Source organism: Numenius arquata, chromosome 5 (assembly GCF_964106895.1).
Source record: "Numenius arquata chromosome 5, bNumArq3.hap1.1, whole genome shotgun sequence".
Lineage (NCBI taxonomy): Eukaryota > Metazoa > Chordata > Aves > Charadriiformes > Scolopacidae > Numenius > Numenius arquata.
Window position 1 is genome coordinate 1947482 of NC_133580.1, and position 23862 is coordinate 1971343.

The 23862-nt window shown below is 41.9% G+C and overlaps 1 protein-coding gene across 1 annotated transcript in view; it reads left to right on the top strand.

The window, feature by feature from the left end:
* LOC141464295 (vascular endothelial growth factor receptor kdr-like) overlaps positions 1–23862 on the top strand; it is a 131346-nt gene that overhangs the window by 101065 nt on the left and 6419 nt on the right. Inside the window, exons 20-29 of the mRNA XM_074147101.1 lie at positions 2064–2152; positions 3410–3575; positions 4106–4203; positions 4979–5101; positions 5212–5323; positions 10302–10401; positions 10994–11099; positions 12652–12776; positions 13029–13107; positions 16051–16145. Of these exons, the coding sequence (XP_074003202.1) occupies positions 2064–2152; positions 3410–3575; positions 4106–4203; positions 4979–5101; positions 5212–5323; positions 10302–10401; positions 10994–11099; positions 12652–12776; positions 13029–13107; positions 16051–16145 (1093 nt within the window). The remainder of the gene's footprint in view (positions 1–2063; positions 2153–3409; positions 3576–4105; positions 4204–4978; positions 5102–5211; positions 5324–10301; positions 10402–10993; positions 11100–12651; positions 12777–13028; positions 13108–16050; positions 16146–23862) is intronic.

The following is a 23862-nucleotide window of genomic DNA, read 5'->3' on the forward strand; positions in this document are numbered from 1 at the left end:
TTAAGATGCAGATGTAAGTGAGTAGCCTTGGCTTGGGACTGTGAGTAGAGGGGAAGTGACATTATGAATGGTTGCGACCCTCCTGACAAGTCAATGAGGTGGGTTAACACAGACAGGTGCCTAAAACATGGCAGCATTACTAAGAGCTCAATGTTTTTTAAACAAAGCACTAATTCAGCCACAGAGTTCTTGTTACACAGTGAGACACATCTCAGTAACTGATCAGATACTTAGATTGTCCGAGTTCTGAGGAACTTTTTCTCCTGGGAGTCCCTCAGTTTCCCATTCTCCCTGCTCCACCCTGACTGCCCTCCTGGGTGAGGAGGAAACCCTCCCTCTTCCCTGCTACTGCCCAGGGAAGCAGTGATTCCCCTGGGGAGCAGGGGACGGAGCAGAGCGGTGCCGCAGGGCCTTGCAGGGCACCCAGGAGCCTCTCAGGCTTGTTTGCCTTTGGGCAACACAACGGAGGACTGCAGAAAAACAGCCTCCGGCTTTCAAGACAGACACTGGGATAAGAGTTACTATTAAAATGCCATTGCAGAATACAGTGCTTTCTCCTTCCTTGCCAGGTTTTATGCAACCCTGTTCCCGATGAAGACTGATATTAAGTATGCACATATATTATTTTAACAACATAAAAAATAACAAATTTTAATACCTTGTCTGAGGGTCTGATATCAAGCAGTTAGAACTAATGCATAGAATATGCTTTACAATGAGAAAATAAAATATGGAGAGGCCATGTCTAGGAAGCATTTCAAAAACATGAATAAATCACTAACTGGAATTTTAAAGCTGTACTGGAATCTGTGTTTCCTCAGGGCATCCATGAGGGACACTCGGCTTTAGGTCCTTCAGAACCGTGTACCCCAGAGATCTCTGTGCACTGTGGGATCCCAGCTCTGCTGCCTTTCAGCCCAAGCGAGCAGAGCGTGTGGTCAGCAGCGGAACCACTGGCAGCTCTGGTTTGGGGCCAGTTGTGGTTTTGCAACCACTGTTGCAGTGTACTCAGGTGCTAGATATGCCATAGCCATAGTCAGTAGGAACTGGAAGTCCTGAATAGCCCAAAGGTGTGCATTCAATCCAGCAGTGCTCTAGGACTGGTACAAATAAAAAGCCTGGCAGAAATATGCAATGTTATTATGGACAAAACATTGGTTATTAGTATTTCTGTGACAGCCAGATAGAAGCGCCGCGTGGAGCTGCCTCCTTCCCGATGGCCAAGCACCGCTCTCAGAGCTTTTCCTTTGAAGTTCAGACTCCTAAGTCTGAACCACGGACCTTCTAGGCAGAAAAAGGTTTCTGACCATGAAAATCTGGTTGCTTAGGATTGGTAATAATAGATGTTGACATGAATTCTAGTCCCACATTTTCACCTTGTCTTACATTTGGTGATTACAAGAAGCAGTGATTATGCTAAAGGTAGAGAATGCAGCTCTCCCCTTTCCTAACAGCTCACACTGAAACACAAAAGCATTTTCAAGCAGATCTTAAAAATATGCATAATTGTATAAAAGCAGCAATTGCGCTGAACTCTACAGTAGTTTTCACAGAAACAAGAAAGGAAGACATCAATAAGACTTTCCAGGCTTTCAAAAAACTTCAGACTAAATCTTGCGCCTTTTGATTTAGCTCTATGATCCCACCTACTTTTATTGCCTCTGTTTCCATCAGCTCCACCCAAAACAAACGATTGTGAAGGCAACGGAGAAAAATGACGGCTCCATAGTATGGATCTATGTATAGCGTAAACCAACCTTAACAGCATATGAGATTGTATATTCTTATTTATCATTCTGAATTTTCCTTTTTTATAAATAAGGAATAAATAGCAACTGTTACCATCTAATGGGAGAAACTAGGAATACTACTGTATTCCTTTTTTCTCCGTAGCCACTACAGATTGTGTGCTTCTGGAGTATCACTTCTCTGTTTCCTAATTTCCTCATCTGTGTAATAGGAATGACAGTATTTACTTCCTTTGAAGAGGATTTGTGAGGATAAGTTAGTATTAAGTGCTTTGCAGTGCTTCAAAACTCATTTGACTTTCACTGTCTTTTTAGGTCCTTTAATGGTCATAGTAGAATATTGTAAATACGGAAACCTGTCCAACTATCTAAGAGGAAAACGAGGAGATTTCATTGCATACAAGGTAAAAAAAAATGACGGGCTTCTCCTAGTCAAAAGGCAGAGAATTAACAACCACTGACCACAAAATGGGTTTTTTTCTGCATTGACACTGAGAGAGTTTGGTATTTATACAGGCACGTTATTTCAATTTTTATGAGCAAGAAAAGGAATCTTTTTTCCCTGCAGGATCTCACTCCCATCCTCTTATTTTCTAGCACCTACTAAAGAATTAGTTGCAAATACCCCAGCACTCCAGTGCATTTGAGAGAGAGAGATCCTACCCAGCACAAGGAGGGCAACAAAGAAGCTGTGAAAAACTGCTATTAACTGAACTGGGAGAAGGTGAACCCTCCCAAAACACAAGCCCAGTTTGGGGATTTTTTGTTTCTAGGCCCAGCCCCCCAGATACCAAAAGCAGCTCCCTCCTCCATCATCTGCTCATTCCCATCTTCTGTGTCCTCCCTTCCCCTGTGCCAGCCTGAAAATCTGTGCTGGATGCAGTGAACTGGGTCACCAACACGGTCTGCATTAAAATTAACCATGTGGTTTTGGTTTCCAAATGGCCATCTGCATCCACACAAACATTTGTGCTGGCACAAATTGGGCTGGGGTACGGGGGAAGGCACAGGAGGCCAGAAATCAGGGATGGGGAGAGGATGGGACTCCTTCCTCATGGTGAAAATACAGCATGGAAAGGGCTCGCTGATCTAAGACCTGCCAGAAACCGGAGCCTCCCCAAGATTATTTTCCTGGATGATTCCATTATTATTATTATTATTATTAGAGCTATTGTGTACAGGCACAAAAGTACATAAGGTACTTTGTGTAAGAGAAGGAGATTTTCCTGGTACAGTCACTCAAAATTTCTTTTCTCACCATTGTTTTCATGAATTGCAGGGACTGGTTACGTCCCGCTCCCCGGGAGAGGGTGAGGCGAATGCATTTCAGTGCACCTCGTGCACATACCTTGAACTGTGATTTTTAACATGGTTTCCTAAGAAAGGAAGAGGTACAGAATTAAAATATATCTTTGCTCATCTATCGGTCCCACCCAGCCAGCTTCCAGCTAACTTTTATTGCTCCCAGTAAATGGGAGGTTCTGTATTAATAACTAGGAAACCAGGCTTTATTGGTTCTGCAATTCAGGGGACATCATGTTCAAACATACTTTGAGCTCATCTTCAGAGGACACTTTCTCCATATGCCATTCTGTTACATATTTTAAATCTCCAGGCATTGCACCATCCAAAGCTAAATATCAGTTTTATACCATTTCTAGTCCCAGGAAAACTCAGACCAAGCAGAGAAAAGTCTGGATGAGTCCAACAGTGATTTGACCGAACTGATCAAGAGGCGCCTTGAGAGCGTAGCCAGCACAGGGAGCTCAGCCAGCTCTGGATTTATTGAAGATAAGAGTTACAGCGATTCAGAAGATGATGAAGAAGGTAAAAGAAAACCTACCTAATCCCAGATTTTGTATTGTAAAGATTGCTGTTACTTGATTGGTGCCACACACACTGTCACACACTTTACAAGCCCTTACACAGATTGACTTGTTCCTGAAATCACAAATTCTCTCTTGCCTGTGCCCCACTCCGACTTTCTCACCAAGAGATTTGCAATAATGTTTGCATATAAAAGCTGCTCCTGTTGTGTAAGAGGAGTAATAGCAATATTGTCTGTCCCCAGTCTCATCACTCATTCACTATTAATATTTTGCCTCACTTTTATCCCCAGAGGTTGTTTTTTTTTCCCTATAGCTAAATGACATGATTAATGTTGGATGAAACTTTTTTAATCATCTGATCTTCTGCCTCTAGGTCAGTGGTTCCTAAACCAGAGTTGTAATTCTAGTAGAGAACTCATAACAATACTCAGATGCAGGGCTGGGGTCATCATCACGCAAGTGGCACCCGTGACAGAAAAGCCTGCAGCTGTTGCTGTAGTGTTTCACCATGTCTGTGATCTCTCCTAGACGCTGAAGATCTCTACAAGCGGCCCCTGACTTTGGAGGATCTGATTTGCTACAGCTTCCAAGTGGCAAAAGGCATGGAGTTTCTCGCCTCCCGAAAAGTGAGCTCATTAAAACTTCAGGGCTGAACTTCTTTCACAGAATCATGAGTATCTGATATGAAGAAATCCAAATATACTTTTGAGCCTGAGTAATCTCCTTTTTGCTCTTATATTAAGTGTTGGAGATGACATTAGCTCTGGTGGTTAAGCAATAAGTAGCACTGACGGAGCTGGGAAGGAATACCCATCATGTTCTTGGCTACAAGGACTGCCATCTGTAACACGAGAGTATAGATAGGAGGAGTGAGTACAGATTGTGAGACAATTCATGGAACTGCCTCATAAATAAATGCAGAAAAGGCTTCTCATAGAGAACGATCTGCATAGTACAGTCCAGAAAAGTACTACTGAAAAATGAAGAGGGAGTATCCAGCTATTTATTTAGCTTGTCAGCAATGTTGGAGACTATCAGCAAAGTTAGCACCTCTTTTGGATACAAAAAAAATATGTTTGTAGCCTGTGGAATGCCTGCTTTTCAAGTAAATTGAATGTAATGCGCATAGAAAAGTATGCACAGAATTGAGAGCGTGCACTTACCTCACAGTAGAAATCAGAAAACTGACTAATACTCAGCTTGTTCCCCGAGTTATTTTCCCTTTTGCATATGACAGTATATTTGCAGCAGATTCCCCCCCACATTTCCCTTCTCTAACCTGCTTGCAAAACAAATTCATTTATCTTTCCATTTCCAAAGAACGTCTCACGTTTTCAACTCTGGCAGTGGCTAGTTGTCCGGGCAGACTCTCTGATCTTCCTTGTCCTCATTCCTTCCCAGTGCATTCATCGGGATTTGGCAGCAAGGAACATCCTTCTTTCAGAGAACAACGTGGTGAAGATCTGTGACTTTGGGCTAGCCAGGGACATTTACAAAGACCCTGACTACGTACGGAAAGGAGACGTAAGTGGAAGAAACTTGAAATGCTAATCTCAAGTATTTTATTCCCCCTGGGCTCGGGCAGATTAATAACAGTGGTTCCCGCAACGTGTTGTACCTTTTTGCATTCCTAGGCAAGGCTTCCACTCAAATGGATGGCTCCAGAAGCTATTTTCGACAAAATTTACACAACGCAGAGTGACGTATGGTCTTTTGGAGTGCTGCTATGGGAAATATTTTCTCTAGGTAAGGATGGTTTAAAACCCTTTTTTCCCCCCCTAATTTATGGCTCTGTTGCTAAGAAAAGCTTTTAACAAAAGGTGATAATGTGGTGCCGTGCTTCTATTTCAGTTAGTACAAGCGCACAGCGCAGATCGGGGTAAAATAAAGTCGCTAAAGTCACTGAGAACTTCACCCGGCAAAGTATATGAAAACAGTGAATATTGGGGAGGAGGGAACAAAACAAAGTCCAAAACCCTGGATGTAACGTTTGTAATAACTGAAAGCCACAGAGCACAGAGATAATGCAAACCTCTGCTGCTCGGGAGTGAAATATTTCTTGGAGAGCAATGAAGAAGTTTCCCTATCAGACCGTATTTTGCCCCAAGCTGTTCTGCTTCGGGACACCACACAGCTCAAAGGTTGCGGAGGATCCCACTGCTGTTGACGCAGTGGTCGGATGTTGCTAGTGGCAGCCCATGGAACACAAGGGAGTTTGCCCACATGGCATTTTATCCCAGCTTGATTATCTTCCCCACAAAATCTAAGATTTTCTAAGTAAGAAAAATGTGTTGGCAGCAGCTGCCATCACGTCAATACAAGCAGCAGCGCTAGACTCTGCGTAAGCCGTTTTGGCAGCGAGCAGGTAGAATGTATCCTCTTCTGGCCATATCATTTGCAAAGCCACAACATTTTTGAAAGAGTAGTAATGGTGTTCTTCACTATAGATTTCATCTTACGCTGCTGTTAGAAATCTCAGCCTCCCTGAGATCTGGTTACTGGCCAGAAGATAAAGCCCTGAAATTTAGACAAGCAGTTCTTACAGACAGTTGGACTTTGCCGCTCTCAAATTCTTCTCGCGGAGTGGCAAGGTTTGTGTTCCTGAGGGAATTTAGGAATGTCAGCTCTGGCTTTTTAATCAGCATTCACAGACAAAAGAAAACAAGAAGCATTGTCAGCTTAAGCTGCTGAATTTTAAAGCATACGCTGTAATTTCCTACTATCTTTGGTTCACGGATCAGTTGAAATTAATGATTGGGCTCAAGATGCCAAGTCCAGATCTGGATGCAGAGTCTGGGGCTGTTTCTATCCTAATCTTTATTTAGGGCTTGCTACAAAGATCACAACCTGATTTCAGTCCAAGTCTTTGATTTGGATTTTTCTCTAGTTTGTATCAGGATGAAAAACAGAAAGTTCATACTTAAATGGTTAAAACAAGCAGCGGTTATTGCTTTCTCTGGACTTCAGTCCTATTTATTTATTTAGAGTTTTGTCACTTTGGTGTAACACCTCCACGGCTCCATTAACAGCGTCACCTGCTGTAAGTGTTTTGAAACCCCACAGAAAGAGAAAGCTCCAGAAGCAATGCCCCAGTTCTAACAGATTATTCAGGAAGATGTATCGGCATTAACATGCAGAGACACACTCGGGGGGTGGGGCAGGCTCTCCGTTGGGCATCTCCAAGGAACAAAACGAACTGAATTCTGATGAATGGTGAGGACCACTGCAGAAAGCAAAGGGTTTTTACCATTCCCAGAGATCCTGAACAGAGTTTAACAGATGTGAACTTCGGGTCATTTGGCCTTTAATGCTGGAAACTAATAAAAATTAAAACAGTCACTGAAATTCATCTCTATTATAACTACTTTTAAAAATAATTTATCTGGTTTCTTTTAATTTTAGATAGCCTCTTTTCTTAACGAAGGTGCTTACTTGGAACAATAGACTGTCCTCTTCTGAATTCAGAGGAATCTACTAAATTACCCCAAGGGCTGCCATCCGTAGAGCAGCCTCTGCCCTCCTTATGACGTAGATCACAAACTACTTTCTTCAATCCGTGGCACAGATTCAAAAGCCGTCATTTTCTCTAAGAGGGTTTTTCATACAGCTCATCCAGGCATGGCTGTGGTTTGGCACTACTCACATCTGCAGCTCACACGATAAATATTTAATTAAGGATTTGTGTTGCTGATTGAACTCTCTTATATAAAAGTTTCACAGATCATTGAGAGCCAGGGGATGGAAGTTATTTGTCGCTGCTACAGGGTATGTTTGGGCTCCCATTTATACCTGCTGCTTTTTACTGGGTCCTACAGACTTAGCACCCTCTAAAAAAAGGAAAAAATACTGATTAGTAAAATGCACAGTTTAGTTTGGACACGGGTCCTTTCAGGGTCAGAAGTTGAATGAAACATGACAGACTTTCTCCAGAAACGCTGGCAGACTGGGTCCATTTTGGTGATACACAGGGAAATCAGGAGATTTGAGACACCGTTAATTCTCATCTGGGGCTGAGTTTGCATGGAGCTTTGCATTATTTAAATGGGGTCAGGTACCTCATGTCAGGTAATGTCAGCGATGTTTAATGCATCTTGAAATCACTTACATGGCACATTACAGAATGTTGGTGTCTCCTGGTATTTAAATGTGCACTGCTCAAAAAGCAATCAAAGATAATTACGTAAACAAGCACTGCCTGGTAGTATAACATCAGCATCTTATTATCCTACTAAAATAAAACCAAGATCAAAAGAGTGCTACCATATCCAGTGCATGCCACATCTTTGAGTGTTTTGGAAGAGATTTCCCCCAAGGAAAACGTCCTGTGTAGACCTTACGCCATATGTTTCAGGCTACGTTTCTCCTAGGCTGTCTCAGCTTCCCAAATCCAAGTTATTAGGCTTATCACAGAGTCCAGATGAAGTACAATGGTGAGCAGAGGTGGAAAAGGGCGAGCTCCTTGCTTTTATGATCTGAGCTGCCTCCAGCTGGTAGAAGGCCAGCACCAGTCAAAATACAAACTACCAAAAGGTACTGCAATCAAATGTAATTCTTCTTTGCCTTCCCTGTACTTGCTTTCACCAACATATTACAGTTGATATGATCAATGATGTAGTCAAAGAATGATAACTCAGACTGTGAGATCAAGTAGAACTCTCCATCCCTCCTCACCCAATTCTACCATGTTGCCTTCAAGGTCTCGGTTCCAATCAATCCATTTACAAGACTAATTCTTATCTGCTGGGCTCATGAGCCAGATCCAGCCAGTGATACTCAGCAAACTGAGGGGTTTTTTTTACACATCAGCGTGGTCATTGTAAACCAGCCACTCACCAATGGCATGACTCCATTCAGCTCCTCCTAATGGAAATTAGACGGCTGTGGTGGCACAACAGTCACATTATGCTGTTGAAAATGAATGAAAAAGGCTGTGCAGCCCATCTTGTCTCTAAAGACGGCTGTTGTTTCCAGTGTTGCCCCAGTACATTGACAATCTAGGGCCAACTAGATCAAGTGAGGCTTATGCTCACTTCTCTTGAGAGGCTGCACCACTCAGATATGGGATCAACCGGGCAAGTCGCAGATGGATTCATGAAGCCTCAGTAAAGGTTTGTAAAGATAAACCGGCACAGAAGCCAAGCCAAGCCACTGGGAGTTCAGGAGATGGACACAGAGAGCAGTTCAGCAGCTTGGACAACAGTCAGTGCCCCCAGAGCCTGTTCCTATCCTCAGCCTTTTGTCACAGTGCAACTGTGGGGAAGTGACACTGTAGTTTCTATCCATTTCTTTATTCAGAGAGATCTTGAGAGCTGATAGAAGCCTGGTTTGAGATCTTTGGCCAATGGGTGATGCTATATGAGCTGAACATTGTATTAGCAAGTTATTATGATCATAATGACAGGCCAAGACAAAACTAGGAAGGAAAAATCAAGATATAAAGCAGAAATTAAGCTCCTGACAATTTCCAATCTTCCTAAGTCCAGGAAATACTCTTAATTCTGTGATCTGATACTTGCACATCAAGGCAATTCCAACCTGCTGTGGCTAAGTGTCCCTGAGCTTCGAATGTCACTGGAGCCCACATGCTGTGTTGAGATGCCCTCTTAGAAGTCACCAGGATCTTTGCTCCCCAGCGTGTAGTTTTGCAGATTGAGCAGCCAGATTCACAGAGTAGATTAATTCTGGGAACAGCCACACTTTGGCACCATCTTCACTGCTTTTATCCAAAAGATTTCTGCTGTGCTTGTTATGCTCCCATGTGCACAGAACATGATGGTGTTCCCAAATGGGGGGAAAAAAAAAATAGGCAGAATGTTATAGACAGTAAATCACATAGAGATTCCTTGAGGGCTGGGTACAGATCCAGATTCCATTCCATCCCCTGTGTTAAGACTTGATTAAATTTTCTTCCAAATTCACCATCCAACCTCTAGGATGTCAAAATGTGAAAGACAAGGGTTGCGCTGGGTGTGATGCCTTTGCTGAGAAGGAAGGGAGGAAAGCTTACAGATCTTCTAGGTCTATCTATAATAAGTTCAGCAACCTTTCAAACTTCATAGTGGAGATCTCTTGAATTTTACCTATGAGGTCTGGGTTATTCAGATGCCAGAACACTTTCTCAAATTATGTATTTGTTCCCCTTATTTATGGTGCATCATAAAGTGCAAGTGTCATACAACAAAGATCACCACCTCGGAAAAGCCCCCACTCAGTCATTAGTGGAGGAGAAGATCCCATTCAATGGGTACATAGATTTATACAAGTCTTGACTCCGAAGATAACCATTTACACAGGGAAGTGAAATAAGTCTCAGATGACTGCTAGGCCAACTTCCAGATTAACAGTTTGGAAAACAGTAAGTAACCAATTGAGTGAGCTGGAACTTTTCTACCACTGACCGACAGGTCATTTAAAGTCTCAAACTTATAAAATTTATTTCTCTTCTGCCATATTTTACCTTGGAGTGGTCCTGGCTGTATCACAAATGCAGAGGAAACAGCATGATTGAAATCTCTAAAGAGACAGAGTGGGTCTGTGACAGGTTTCCAAACAAAACATGTATATGGCAAGTGACTGCAACCCCTTCTTTGCTCTGGCTTCTTTTGCTGTCAGACTCTGGGTAATCTCAAATGCTCAGCAGAAGTCATGGATACACCTGTAATTCACTGGACTGGGAAACAGAGATTGTGCTGTTCTGCAGCCTCCTCTTCATTTCTCCCATCAGGCGCCTCACCATACCCTGGAGTGCAGATAGACGAGGACTTTTGCCGACGGCTCAAAGAAGGAACCCGGATGAGATCTCCAGAGTACTCTACTCCAGAAATGTAAGAGCACCGGGCTTTGTATTACGAGCTGACACATGCCATTTAAGTATTACCAAAGAGATTGTATTTAAGTGTGGAGGGAGAAGGAGACCTCATTGGAAGGAGACCTCATACAAGCGATGTATTGTGTTTTCGGCAAACATAGTTGTGCATACCTTGGCTGTCCTGATACCACAGACGAATGCTAAAGACAGACAAGTCTTGCCAATAACAAGATTAACAGGTCTCCCAGTATCAGTTGTAGTTCATGAATTTCAGTTCAGGAGCTTACTGTATCTGCCTTGATTTCCAATTCAGTGACAGAAACTAGATATCCATAACTATAACTTATTTCAGCAATATCAGTGGGGCCCAGCAGCCAAATTTTAAGTCAGGTGACAATAAAAACCCTACAGGCTCAGCTGAGGCAGGAATACAGAAAGAAAAAGCATCCCACATGGAAACTAGAATAGAATTCCAGCACATGGAGGTTTGAACCTGTCTAAATCCAAAACTATCCAAACCACCACCAAAGCAAGCAGCAGCAGAAAGAAACAATTTGGAAACAAAGCTCCTGGTTTTTTCCTTTCTTAATACCTGTATTTTTCTGTAGCTACCAGACAATGCTGGATTGTTGGCACGGAGTACCCACAGAGAGACCTACTTTCACCGAGCTTGTGGAGCGCTTAGGAGACCTTCTTCAAGCCAACGTACAGCAGGTACAGCAATGCAAACATTTCTTCAACCAATGTGGACATATAGACGTGTATGTATGTGGATACGTGTATACATGCACACAGGTAACAACTATTGAACAGGAACATTAGATTTGACTTCATAACAGAGGTCACAAAGAAAATGGCTGCTGGGATGAGTAAAGAAAATGTTAACTATTCAAAGGGGATTATATTTCAAAACTAGATATTTGTCCATCCATAATAAGCAGAAACTTACATTAATTAAAAAAAGGCTCAGTTGTCCCTTAGAGGAACAATGGCGCTTTATCTCACAAACAATTTTAATTAGATTCCAACCTAGTAAACTGCCAGTGGTCGGTCTGAACCTTCTCTCTCATTTTCCAAGCTTACATTCATCAGTGGTCTTAGGAGCTTTAAAATGATGCAGTTTAAAGCTCAGAAAGTCAATTACATAATTATTAATTTCATAATGGTTAAATCAGTTGTTTTCTTCTCCAGTAGAAACAACCAGACGGGTTATGTAACTGACAATTTAATTTAAGGAGATACCAAACCCTCTGTTTGTAAACAAATTTAGTGAAGCCAAGTTGAAGAGGGCCCAGTTTGCAATATGAAGAGCTTATGAGTTTTACCCTATTACCAAAGTAAATTAAGGAAACATAAAAATTATAAGGGAATAGGGCACTTAACTGCTTCTCAAAATTAAAAAAAAAAAAAAAAAAACAAAAACAAAAACAAATCAAGCAAAGGGAAATTTGGACAAATAGTTTTAGGACTTAAAGGAAGAGTCATTTCAGAAGATTACTGCAGGGGCAGAATGACAAAGCAGAGGTTATTAAGATGTGCACTGAATGCCATTAAACTTGCAGCACCAATTTCTTGTAAGGACAAGAAATAAAATCCTTTAAGGCTACCATTTGAAGGACCAGCTCTTCCTAAGCTGCAACTCCTTAAGCTGAACATAAGCAAAAAGTCTATACACAGACAATATTCTTTTACCTATTCCAAAATCTGTTAAAGTCCTACAAGCTATAGGGGTTGTGTGACTTCATGCCACTCCCTCCCTTCTCCCAAACACACAGCTTAAACTTGGATTTAGTTACCAAAGACACTACTTGTAAACTGGCTGCACATATATTGGCACCCTCAGTACAACCATCGTGTTGCTGTGGAAAGAGGGACTTTGAGAAGTCTTGTGACTGCTATAAAGACCAGTGAAGCAATAGCTGGGGCTGAGATGCCTGGAAGAGAAAACACACTGACTGCAGATGAGTCCTGGAATGCTAGAGACCATTCCCAGCCATTCTGTGCCATACATTTCCCAAAGTCTACCACTTTCCTCTTACAAAGCCTTGTACACAGTAAATGTTGGATAAAACTATAGATTCTAACTTCCACATGTTGTAAAGAACATCATAATCACTTTGAAGAAACATCATAAAGTAAAGCTAAAATAAAGTCTAGTCCTTTCTCAGTGTAAAGCTCTGTGAAATACAATAACCTTTCACACCTGAGAGGCAGCACAAAATGAACTTTACTATCTTTGTGTTCTTTTATGTAATTGATTACATAGGATGGTAAAGACTATATTCCACTGAACATCACCTTGTGTCCTGATGGAGAATCTAACGCCAAAACTTGCCCTGTGGAAGAAAACTTGAGCAATGGTGTTAATCGCTGGAGCACAGTGGAAACTGGGTAAGAAAAATATATACAGGGGGTGGGCGGGAAAGAAAGATTTGATATTGCTGGGTGCTGTTTGCTGTCCTCTCTCAATACAGAGATGGACAGACAAATTTGTCAGGGTATTGTTTATTAGTTACAAGAGATGAGAAAAGAAAAGTGGTCCAGGACACTGAGCTGTGTGGGGGAAGTTAATTGAGCTACCAAGTGGTGCGGCATCTTGCTATTTTGGATTTTTCACTGACCCCTCAACTTTCTTGGTTTCAGTAACAACAGCAAGAAGCGGCCACTGAGTGTGAAGACATTTGATGAGGTGCCAGTGGAAAAGGAGAAAGTGATGCATGAGGTAAGCGAGGTGATTGCATCCTTCTCCACCGGGTTCACAGATCACTCGTCACCAGCACCAGAAACAGTTATTAGAGCTTTTGAAATCTGTTTGGTAAGAAAAAGCTTTAAATCAAGCAGAAGATTTGGCCCAAGCATCTCACACATAGGTCTGTGTGACAACAAAGAGGGAACCACATTTATCTTAACAAATAATGCAAAGAGAAGCTCATGCGTAATTATCCTGGCTTTGATCAGACTAAGGGGCTTTACAGTACGTAGTTCATTATGGCTTTTTCCACCATAAGAAAATGGCAGTTGATTGAAATGCAGCCTTTTGAAGGAAATGTGTCCAGAACACATTCTGGCTGGCTGAGACAGCCAATAACCCGGTGGTAGTTGAGGACTTTCAGTTCTGGATAGACAAGACCAAGATTCACACAAATGGCTCAAACCCTGGATTTTCCTCACCCTAAATGAACATATTTATTGCTAGTTTAATGGCACTGCAGGATGGGAGAGTGTTTGAAGGTTTCGTTTTCACTCCAGTGGAAAACAAAATCTTGTTTTGATACAGAATGATGGCTCTTCTTGTTGGCTGCCTCTGAAACGGCAGGTTCCAGGGGTGGAGGGCTGGGGTGGTTTTTTTTATTTCTTCTTTTCTTCCTTAGTAAAAAAAACCACACCCAATTAATGAATTTCCTCTATGGTTCAGGTACCCACCAGCTGCAGTGCCATATGCAGTCCACAGCACTTGCCTCAGTGACAGATTCTGTGCCACTAAGGAGGGAGCTTTGTAAGATGTTTGAAGCAGATAGACACTTAGGGGGGAAGCACGAAGCCCTCAGGAAACCTTCTAGCAGAGGAAGAGGGCAAGCGTCAGAGGGCTGGGGGGCAGCAAAAGGAAAGACAGATGTGTACAGTTTTCTAGAAAGAAGCCAATCTGTCTCCTCTGCGAGTCGGGGAACCGTCCCCGTGCTCCATCTGAGAGTCTCTCTTGGCCAACCAGCTGTCCCTCACACCAACTCTCTTGGGAAGGGCCAGGTCTCTGGCTACAACTTGTCCTGGACTCATTTCATGTCCTTGACAAATATTTCTCATCTGTTTTCTCGTTAGCACAAACTGAGGCCCATTATTCCCTAGTATTTTGCCAGATGTAATTTCTGCGCCTTTATCAGTGCATCTTAGGGATTAGAAGGCTTAGAATTTTCTCTGGCTCTGGCATCTTTCCTCTTGCAGGATAAAAATCTGTCCCCTGAATCACACAAAGACATTTACTAGAAAGATCCGGTATCAGTACGAGATTACCGCTGCCAGCAGGAGCATTACTTTCCTAAATGCTCCTTGTTCGTGGCATTTTAAAATAAGTCCTTACATGAAGCGGGGGAAAGTTTCAAAAAAGGGTAATGATACATTAACAGATCAGAAATAAATGTGATATTTCAATGAGGATCTTTTAAAGCAAAATTATGGTGTGATCTACTTTAGGACAAAGTAAATGCACTTGGGTTACTAAAATTATCTTACATATCAAGGCATTAATACTGATTAGGTCATTATTTCAAACAGTTGCCCAGGACCTCTGAAAGTGCTCTACCACACCTTCCTGCAATTGTGCTGCTTATCTGTCCTCTCTGGTGATATTCTTTTAACAATTCTTCTGTAAGCAAAATGCAAAGCAGCACTCAGATAAATTGTTTCAAGACCACATATTTTAAGGGGAAATGGTCAAGATAAAAACCAGAGAGACAAGCTGGTTTCTACTGAGGTTTTGACAGACTTAATTAATTTAGGATTTTACTTTATACTTGGAAATCATTTTCTAGACTGATGTTATTAACAACTGATATATTATCAAAGCATTTACAAAAAAGCTTCTGCTTTTCATAAATTGTTTGCTGGGATTATTTTTTTCTGTTTCCATCAGTTTGGTAAAATAAGGTTGACTAGAGTTTCACTTCCCGTGTTGGAAGTCTTTTGCTTTCTTGGTTTTTGACAGACAGACGTGAAACTTTCCAGCATCACAAAATAGATCAAATGCAAAAGAACCCCCGCAGAACACTTAATATTTTTTTAAATCATTTTAAAACAAGGACTATGCATGTCTGTGAACTCGTGTAGTACTTAGTAGAACAGCTTGATCTTAATTGCAACCTCGAGACTCAACTATAAGTGCAGCGGAATCACAACCTCAACTTTAAAACTAATCAAGACAGTTTTGTTGAGCAGCTCATAAAAAAATGCATAACAGAATCACAGAACCAATCCATAACCAAAGAACAATGAGGCTTTTAGGCTATAGATCTTTACAAAGCACCTGGATTTGCCAAAATGATATTGAACTTCCACTTCCTTAACATATTGATGTTTCTAATAGTGTATTTCTAGTAGGTATTTGAGGTACTTTTTCTCAGAGGAGCCTGGCCAGTGTTATTGGGTATATTCTTTATGAATGTCTGTCTCTTCATATCTCAGATATCCTACCTAGACGGTATCCATATGTCATGCTTACTATCAATTTCAAGTTTGAAAATGTCAAATTATTTTTTGATATGTTTGTTTTAAGAGTGCTCTTTCAAAATACAGCTCAAAAACTTTATCATCACAAAACCAAGGCAAATGTTCTCAGGCTGAGAAGCAGCGTTATCAGGAACAGCTGGATAAAACCTGATAACATAGGCCCTGATAAGAGAATATTCTGAAGAACGAGCTTAATTTCATACAGCAACTGGACATATCTATGTGTTAAGCACTTTACTGAGTAGAACACAATTGAGAGTTTGGATGCATTTGCCAGAATTAGGTATTCTAACAAGCTCCTTGGCTTTCTTTCTCTTCTGACTTTATTAGTGGCTTAGTCTGACTCTTCTCCACACTCTCCCCATGGAAACCGTTTCTAATCTAAAAGTGCTCCACACTGTCATGATCATTTAACGCTCTGCTGATGTTCTCTTTTGCCACTCAGGAGTCGGACAGCGGGATGGTGTTGACGTCAGATGAGATAAAAAGCCCAAAGAGGCTGGAAATCCGTTCTTGGCCTTATGGGATCATGGCTCTGGCGTAAGTGCTCTTTGATATTTGCTTTTTTCTCAGTTTCTCATTGAGAAAAATGTTTCCAAAATTTGCAATTTTGTTTCTGATTCCCAAAGGAAAATGTTAGGCTGTCTAAAGAAGCTAGAAGGGGAAGCTACTCTGGATTTCAGTCCTATAACTGAAAGACCATTCGTTAATGTATTTTAAGATCAAGAAAGTTATAATGTAAACTTTGCTTCCAGAAACAAATTGAACATAAAACAGAGATGCAAGCCTCTGAAGGAATGCTGCACTGTTGCATTGAAGTTACAGGAAGGTTAATTAACATGAAAAATGTTGATTGGTGTGATAAAAATGAAAACTCATTCATCAGCTTTGAGCACATAATGTCTTGTCAATCAATTTAACTTGTCTTCCAAAATGCCAAGTTGCCTTGTGATTCTGTCTCACATTCAAAAAAGCCAAGAGAGTGCTCTCTACGCACCAGTGAAGCTGGTGTCTCCTGCTCATGATCTGATCCCCTGGGGCAGAATATTTTGCATGTGACAAATGACAGGAGTAAAAGAGCTGATAATATACGTATCTACTTCAGCTGATTCCTGACTGCATCTCCAGTGCTCTCTCACTAATGGAACAAAGTTTGAAGAACTTGATTTGTTAATGAAAAAAATAACATTTATAATTACCAGTGTCTAACGAAGCTACATTTAACTTTAGACTTACAGAAGGACCGGCACCTTTAAGGTGGCACATATAGTAAAGAACAGTATAAGCACTGCAAAGCATTTACCAGAACCATGATTTCTACATTTGCTTTGCCATAGCTATGAAGAGAGTCCTACAGAGAAATCCCTTAATCCTACCATCTTCATCATCCTATGAATTATATTGTTCATATTTGGTTTACAAATAGAGACTATGCTAGTGTTTGCTATACGTTTATCCATTTGTAGTACAGACAATCACAGGAGATCAAAAGCAGAATTTTTGCTTTTAACTCACAGCTCATGGTTCTTTATATTTCTGTAATAACCAGGCACAAGCAGAGAGTCGACCTAGTAGCAAAATAGGTCTTCTCCACCTTCCTAGAAAAGTATAATAACAATAGTAACCCATTTTACTGATTCAAATGTCAACTTACAGAATTTCAAAGAATAAGAAAGAAACAATTCTGTAGCAAGGAATTCCATGTCTATTCAGTTAATTAAGCTAATTAGGCTTCTACTGAATTGACTAGAGTTTCCTCTGAAATCTATCGATGTGATTTCTACTCATTTCCTCTTTATCCAACTCAACGATCTCTCCCACCAGACCAATTTCTTGTTCTACATCAAGTCACCTTTTGGTTTTTACAGTAAAGAGAAGTGATAGATGAGAAAAAACTAGTGCAATTTCTGCATGGTACAGGAGAGCTCACATGAGAGTGCACAGTCAGAACCTAACAGTATTTCAGAGGGGCTAACACCCTCACTCCAAGAGAAAAACAAGACGGAAGGAGCTTGCTTTGTCTTTTCAGGCCTTAAAACCATAAATTTGTAGATGTTTGAAGGCAGGAGAGAAGAAAGAGGAAAAGGGAAAAGGTGAGGCAAGGGAGGCTGCAGAGTCTTGCAGCACTAACAGGGAGCATTCCAATGTCACAGATTCTGCTGGATAGGAGTGGGTCTTCAGGAATAATGTTCAGCAGTATTTCCTCTGTAGCACTGTCCCGGTGTTGTCCCTGTTGGGGGATTAGCGGAGATCTAGATACGGTTCCGTGGTTTTATCCTATGTGGATGCCGAGAGGATTTCTGCCCAGCACAGTGCATTGCTATGGAGACCAAATGGCACCGGCTCTAAAAAAAGGAGCTCAAATGTCAGGAACTGCATTATTGTGATGCTTTACCTGGGCTGATTTACCTCTCTCTACTGCATGATGTCATGTTGCCACAAATCCAACACATACACACACACAAACAGCCTCCCCGATAGGATTTATCCTTCTAAAGATTTCTGTTAATCACCCCCGACTGCATTTCCCCCATTTGGACAAATAGTTGGCAGAGAACGGTTCTCTCTCTTTCCCCCTTCCAGGCTTTCTCCTGAAAATCAGAAAAATCAACATCCAGCCAGATGTAGAAACACAAAAATTCCATTACAGCTTGTTCTTTTGAGATTTCCAGGAAAACCTCCTGAACTGCTCTCGGGCCCACCAGGAGCGAAGGTGGAGTAACGGGGCTCTGCTGGGTTTGGTGCATCTCTGCCTGACCCATACCATCTGGGGCTCTCCCCATTCACAGTCAGCACTTCCATAGGGATTCCATTCATCCTGAGATACCTGATACTTTCTGTGCCACCCAGACCACGAAAGCCCATCTTACCAGAGGGCTGCTAGAAAAGCAAACCCTGCAGCAAGCTCTGTTTGTTGTCTCCTTATTCCCAGGACCTTAGTTACCATTGAATGGACAGAGATGTGTTTTTTCTTGGCCACATCCTTCATTGAGCGTTGGAGGTCCAGCTGAGAAAGCTATTTTGTCAGCTTCTTTTTTTTTTGTTAATCTTGCAGACTATCATTGGCACAAATAACATTTTTTACATAGGCACAGAGCATCCTGATTCCCTCTTATTTGAGGACATGAAAACCCTTGGCGCTCCTGCACTGATAACTTGAAAAACAAGCCTCAAAAGCATATAGAATAGTCTAGGAGAGGTCAGAAGAGAGTGTTGGTTTAGTAGGGGAGATAAAGTCACCCTTGTTAATTGTGTATCTCTCTCTATCAAAAACATTTACCCTGGATCTTTTTCAAACAGTCTTTCTTTTCTAAAACAAACCTGTTCAAAGGCTTAGTGTGTTTTCTAAACCAGGGTGGCTGCATTTATATTTTTGCCAAAATCTTGCTGTTTATTTATCTTGCATTCATTTCTCTGTCAAGTTTAAAATTTGGCACCACTAGACACCATGGAGTGTCAGTGTCAAGAGTTTACTGAAGATGAATCTGATACTCTAGGCCTGGGACCACTGTTGGAGTGGACTAAGAACTTCTGAGCTCTAAGCATTTTATACTGCTAAAATATAAAGTCACAACAGAGCTGTAATGAGAGATGGAAAGACTGACCAGGATAACGAGACTGGAGTCAAGCATTCAAGGAAGCGCATTCAACATAGAGGGGATTTAACGATGAGATGACTCTGATGTCAAGTTTCATCTCATAACATTAACAGGCCACTACCAAGCACCACTTTAAGATTCACCTAGAGACTCTATAATCAAGTTATTGTTTAAAATTATAATAGGTTATATATCTGCTCAGTTGTCCTCCCTCCATCCTTTTCCCTTCTGCTCCCCACCCCAACCCAATTATCCTCAGTTGCTCTGAAATGATTTATCTGATTCTGGCCAAGTCCCACGACACCAGCTGATGCGCTCTGGGCTCTGGATGCTGCATCCAGACCCCATCACTGAGGGCTCTGCCTTTACCAAAGCAATACTGGGCCTAAGGCAAGTCAATAATACTGAAACAAACTGATTTTGGTCAGGAGCATCAGACATTCATGTCCAAACGCAAGGTGCCCAACAAAAACTGCTTGGGCTCGAATCCTTTTGCACCACCTCAGAAAGCTGAGGCAGGGGAATGTTTGCTCTGCAGCAGAACTTTTGATCTCACTGCATTTCAAGGGCTGGAGTCAGTGTCAGGGCCAGCTGAGCAACTTTACTACACATGCAAGGGGCCACATACTTAATGGGCGGGTGACTTTGGCCTGTTAAAGCTTTATTGTAGCTGTACTTCATATTTGGAAGTATTTCAAACCAACGAATTCTTGATAGCCTTGAGTTCCCCGTGCCAGCAGACTATTTACACACTGATACTGCCAGAGGGGAATGCAGGATTAAATTCTGACTGCACAGCACCCCCTCTAAATTGTATTAAAGCAAATTGTGAATCAGTCATAACCAGCAGAAGAAAAAATAATACTTTTATTCCTTTCATTGCAGAAAAATTAAGAAAATGTGATCATTCTTACTCTGTGCCTCATTCGATACCTAGGAAAGCTGTTATAAAGCCCTGAAGCTCCTACATGTTATTACAAGATGCGGTCGTGAGACAAACTGCTCTACTCGGCAACGCTCAGCCCAATTTCTTATCTTCCCCTAAACACAGCTCCTGAACAAGGCCAGGATTTCTACATGGACACAATAGTCTATTAGTTTTTCCTACTGAGAGCAAGGTACTCAGGCATCTTATTGCAAAGCAGTAAGCACTGCTCCACAGCCCTGGGAATAAGTGCTACACGCGGTACCATAGCCCATCACTGGACAGGGGGATTTTCTTACAGACATTTCTTTCTCTGTGCTCCTCCCCAAGTCATTGACCCTGATATTTAGACTAATAGAAACTGGCTCCCTTTCACACTTAAATAAACAGCTCCAGTAATGATTTTCCAGCTCTTTGATGATTTCAGTATTTTTCTACCTCTAACCACAATCTCTGGTTCGTACAGTAGGATGAAGAAGTCTCATTAGGTCATTTAGGCCTTCTAGCTATTGTAGAATTATCCTCCATGGTATCTTCTAAACAACTTTGACACCTCTCCAAAAGACTGGAAAGACTATGAAAGATTACTTAATATTCAGGCTAACTTTTCCTTCATCTAGTTTAATTCCTAAACTTTTCAGCTTCATCTGTACCAGGAAATCTGACACAACACAGTAAAAACAGGAACTGTTAATGGCTCTCACTACCCCCAGTACTACACCAAAATTCACTCATCCAAGCTTTCGTCTGGGGTACAAGACCTACTGACTGTTGTGGCCCCGCACAGACACACCACACATGCACCCGATAGCACAGAGCCCAAGTTCTGTGATAATTGGGCTGCTTATAGAATCATAGAATTGTCTGGGTTGGAAGGAACCTTTAGGATCATCTAGTCCAACCATCAACCTAATTCTGATAAAAAACCATCACTAAACCATGTCTCCTTTCCAGTTACCAACACTGGGTCCACACCAGTAGGTTCCTCCACCTCATTTGGTTTTACATCTAACAGATTCAACCCTGGCACCAGGCTCAGGGATGCTATAGAAACGCAGCCTGAATTGCAGCAGGATTTGCTGGTAATTATGAATGTCACTCTTAGCTGATTTGCTGCTACCCATTTGCATTCTTCTAATCTTCTACTATGGGTTCCTCCAGAGCTTTCATCAATATTGTACTTCCCCCCATACATCTCTCAAGCTTGTAGGTATTTTTCTGAAAGAGAGGATTCCAGCGCTGTGCCTTGGCCAGCGGCAGTCCCAGCCCATGAAACAAGGCTGACACCAGCTCATCCCATTCTGTGAAACACGTTTCCCCAACCAGCTCTCACAGAAACATGCACATTATGAAAAAGGGTCCTTTAGGTTACAAAATCTATACGAGGGCAGGAAACAGCACTGTTCAGATTCTCATCTTCCCCCTTATCCTGCCCCAAACGGTAGACATTCTTGCAAGGACAAACAAGTTTTCAGGTTGGTCACTGTGTACAACGTGACCAGCTTGGGTCCATGAGCGAACATGTTTCAGTTGAATGTCACTGTATTCACACGCCTGATCTTCAGCGTTGTGCCGTGGTGAGAATACGAACAGGCAAGTGAGACTGGGCTGAGACATTCACAGTTATGAGCAGATTTATCAAAACTGAACATCTCTTTTATCGCCTCCTGCAGCTGCAGCGCTCAGAAATCAGGCGGAGGCAAAATCAGTAAGGAAATACCTTTTGGGGCAGCGTAATGCCCCAAAGCATTGAAGCACTGAACCAAGTAATGGCTAGCTTTTAATGAAATTATTTAATTACATAACCATTATTAACTTCTGTAGCTGCATAATTGTGTGATTAATCAAATCTAATGCCTTCAGTCAGAAAATGTTTATCAGTGGGGCTCAGGGAGGATTTTTCTCTCTTATACAGGGTAGTACAATTGGCTCAAAGCATAAAGGGGGTTCTGCTTTCCTCTGAAGCATCATCAAGTGCTGACCACCGCCGGAGGCAGGACTGATGTGGGATTCAGCGTGGCAGCTTCTATGTAGCAAATGAGATTTCAAGGACAGACAGCAAAGGGATGCTGCAGTCTCATTTCCCAATATACAGTCCAAGCATATGTACATTTCTCTGTGGCTGAGCATGAACAGAGTGGATTGAAGTGTCAGTAATAGAGAGCATTAAAGGGAAAAATGCAAAGACCCTTGGATAACTTTAATTTAGGAAATGCCTTTAGATGAAAGGAATAGTTTTGAAAGTTAATTGCATTTTGGTCTGCCATAAGACAGCTAATGACAAAACTTGCTTCTGACCTAACTCATCAGCTCTCTGTCTTTGGAGTAAATATTAGATGTCAGCATTTAAGAGTCCTTCTTCAAATACCAGCCCGATTTCAGCAATAGGCAGAGTTATTTCCAGATATCCAGTCTCCTGACCTACGGGGGCAGAAACCCAACAAGAACACTTGCTAGAGTCTACACGGGTCTGAAAATTTCCCATTGTGTGGCCAAACTAAACCCTAATAACATTTCTTTTTCTCCAGCACTCTGAGATATGCAGGCTGAGGGCCAAGTTAAACAGATACTTTCAAGCTTCTCTGTGTCTCCACTGACAACTTTAATACCTGACAAATTAGAAGCCAGAGCATCCGTGGAATTGTCTGACATGAGTCAATAGAACTGAGCAACAAAAAGCAAAATACATAAATAAACAGTGAAGCAAAGTTGTGGTTCCATTCCTCACGCCAGGGAAGAATTTATCTACAGAGTAAGTGTGTGTGTACAGAAAGGGACAGCTGTCAAACGTATAGTGTACAGAAGAAGTTTCCACTCACGTTTTTCTCTGGACAAAGAGGAAAAACTTAGATTGTGAAAGCAGTGCGCTACATTTCTGTTGAAGTTCTCAGGGTTACTATTTATTTTACAATTTCTGCTTTGCCACTCAACAGGTCTGGTTGCAATGCCTTGTGCAGGTCTAAAAGCACAGTAACCTTAGTTTTAATCTAGAATCTCAGCCTTTACATTTTAGAACTCACAGAACCCAAGTTTATTCTAGACGTACAAGACACGGTGGGCTGATTCTTACAACTCAGGGGTCCTGGGTTCACTTCCTAGAGACGAAGCTGGAGGTGCAAACATGCTATGGGAAGCCACCACAGCACACTAAATCAAGCCAACTACAAAGCAGCCAATCTCCCATTGTAGAGCTGTAGCTGTTTGTTAACTCTGAATTTGGCTGAACGTCTCAGCTCCTGGCTTAGAACGACTGGCTTCATGGACTATGATATCACAGGGTATCACCTGCTCCACACACTCCCCCAAGAAGAGAGCCACAGGGATAGATAATTTACAGAAAGACCCTCCAGGCTGTTCAATGTGGCCGTGCACAGACCATAAACCAGTGCTCTGCTCCAGCCAGTGCACAGCACACTCCACATTTGTGACCTTTCCAGAATTAGCAAAAAAAATTTAAGTGAAGATACTGACACCAGTTCTGTCAGCCAGACCGAGAATATCTGCAGCTTGTGGGAAAACTGAAGCTTTTGACAGGTTCCAGATTCAGAGGCAAGATAACACAACTTCTAAAGTCACAGCAGCATAATCTAGCGAGACATATTTACCCTTTCATACTTGAAAGGAGCTGGGCCTACTGTACATTACAATTCTGTCACGCCAAGCATCAACCTGCTCCTGGGCCTGCAGCGTTCTCTCTGCTGTACCATCACAAAAACATGACAGCGCACGCGGC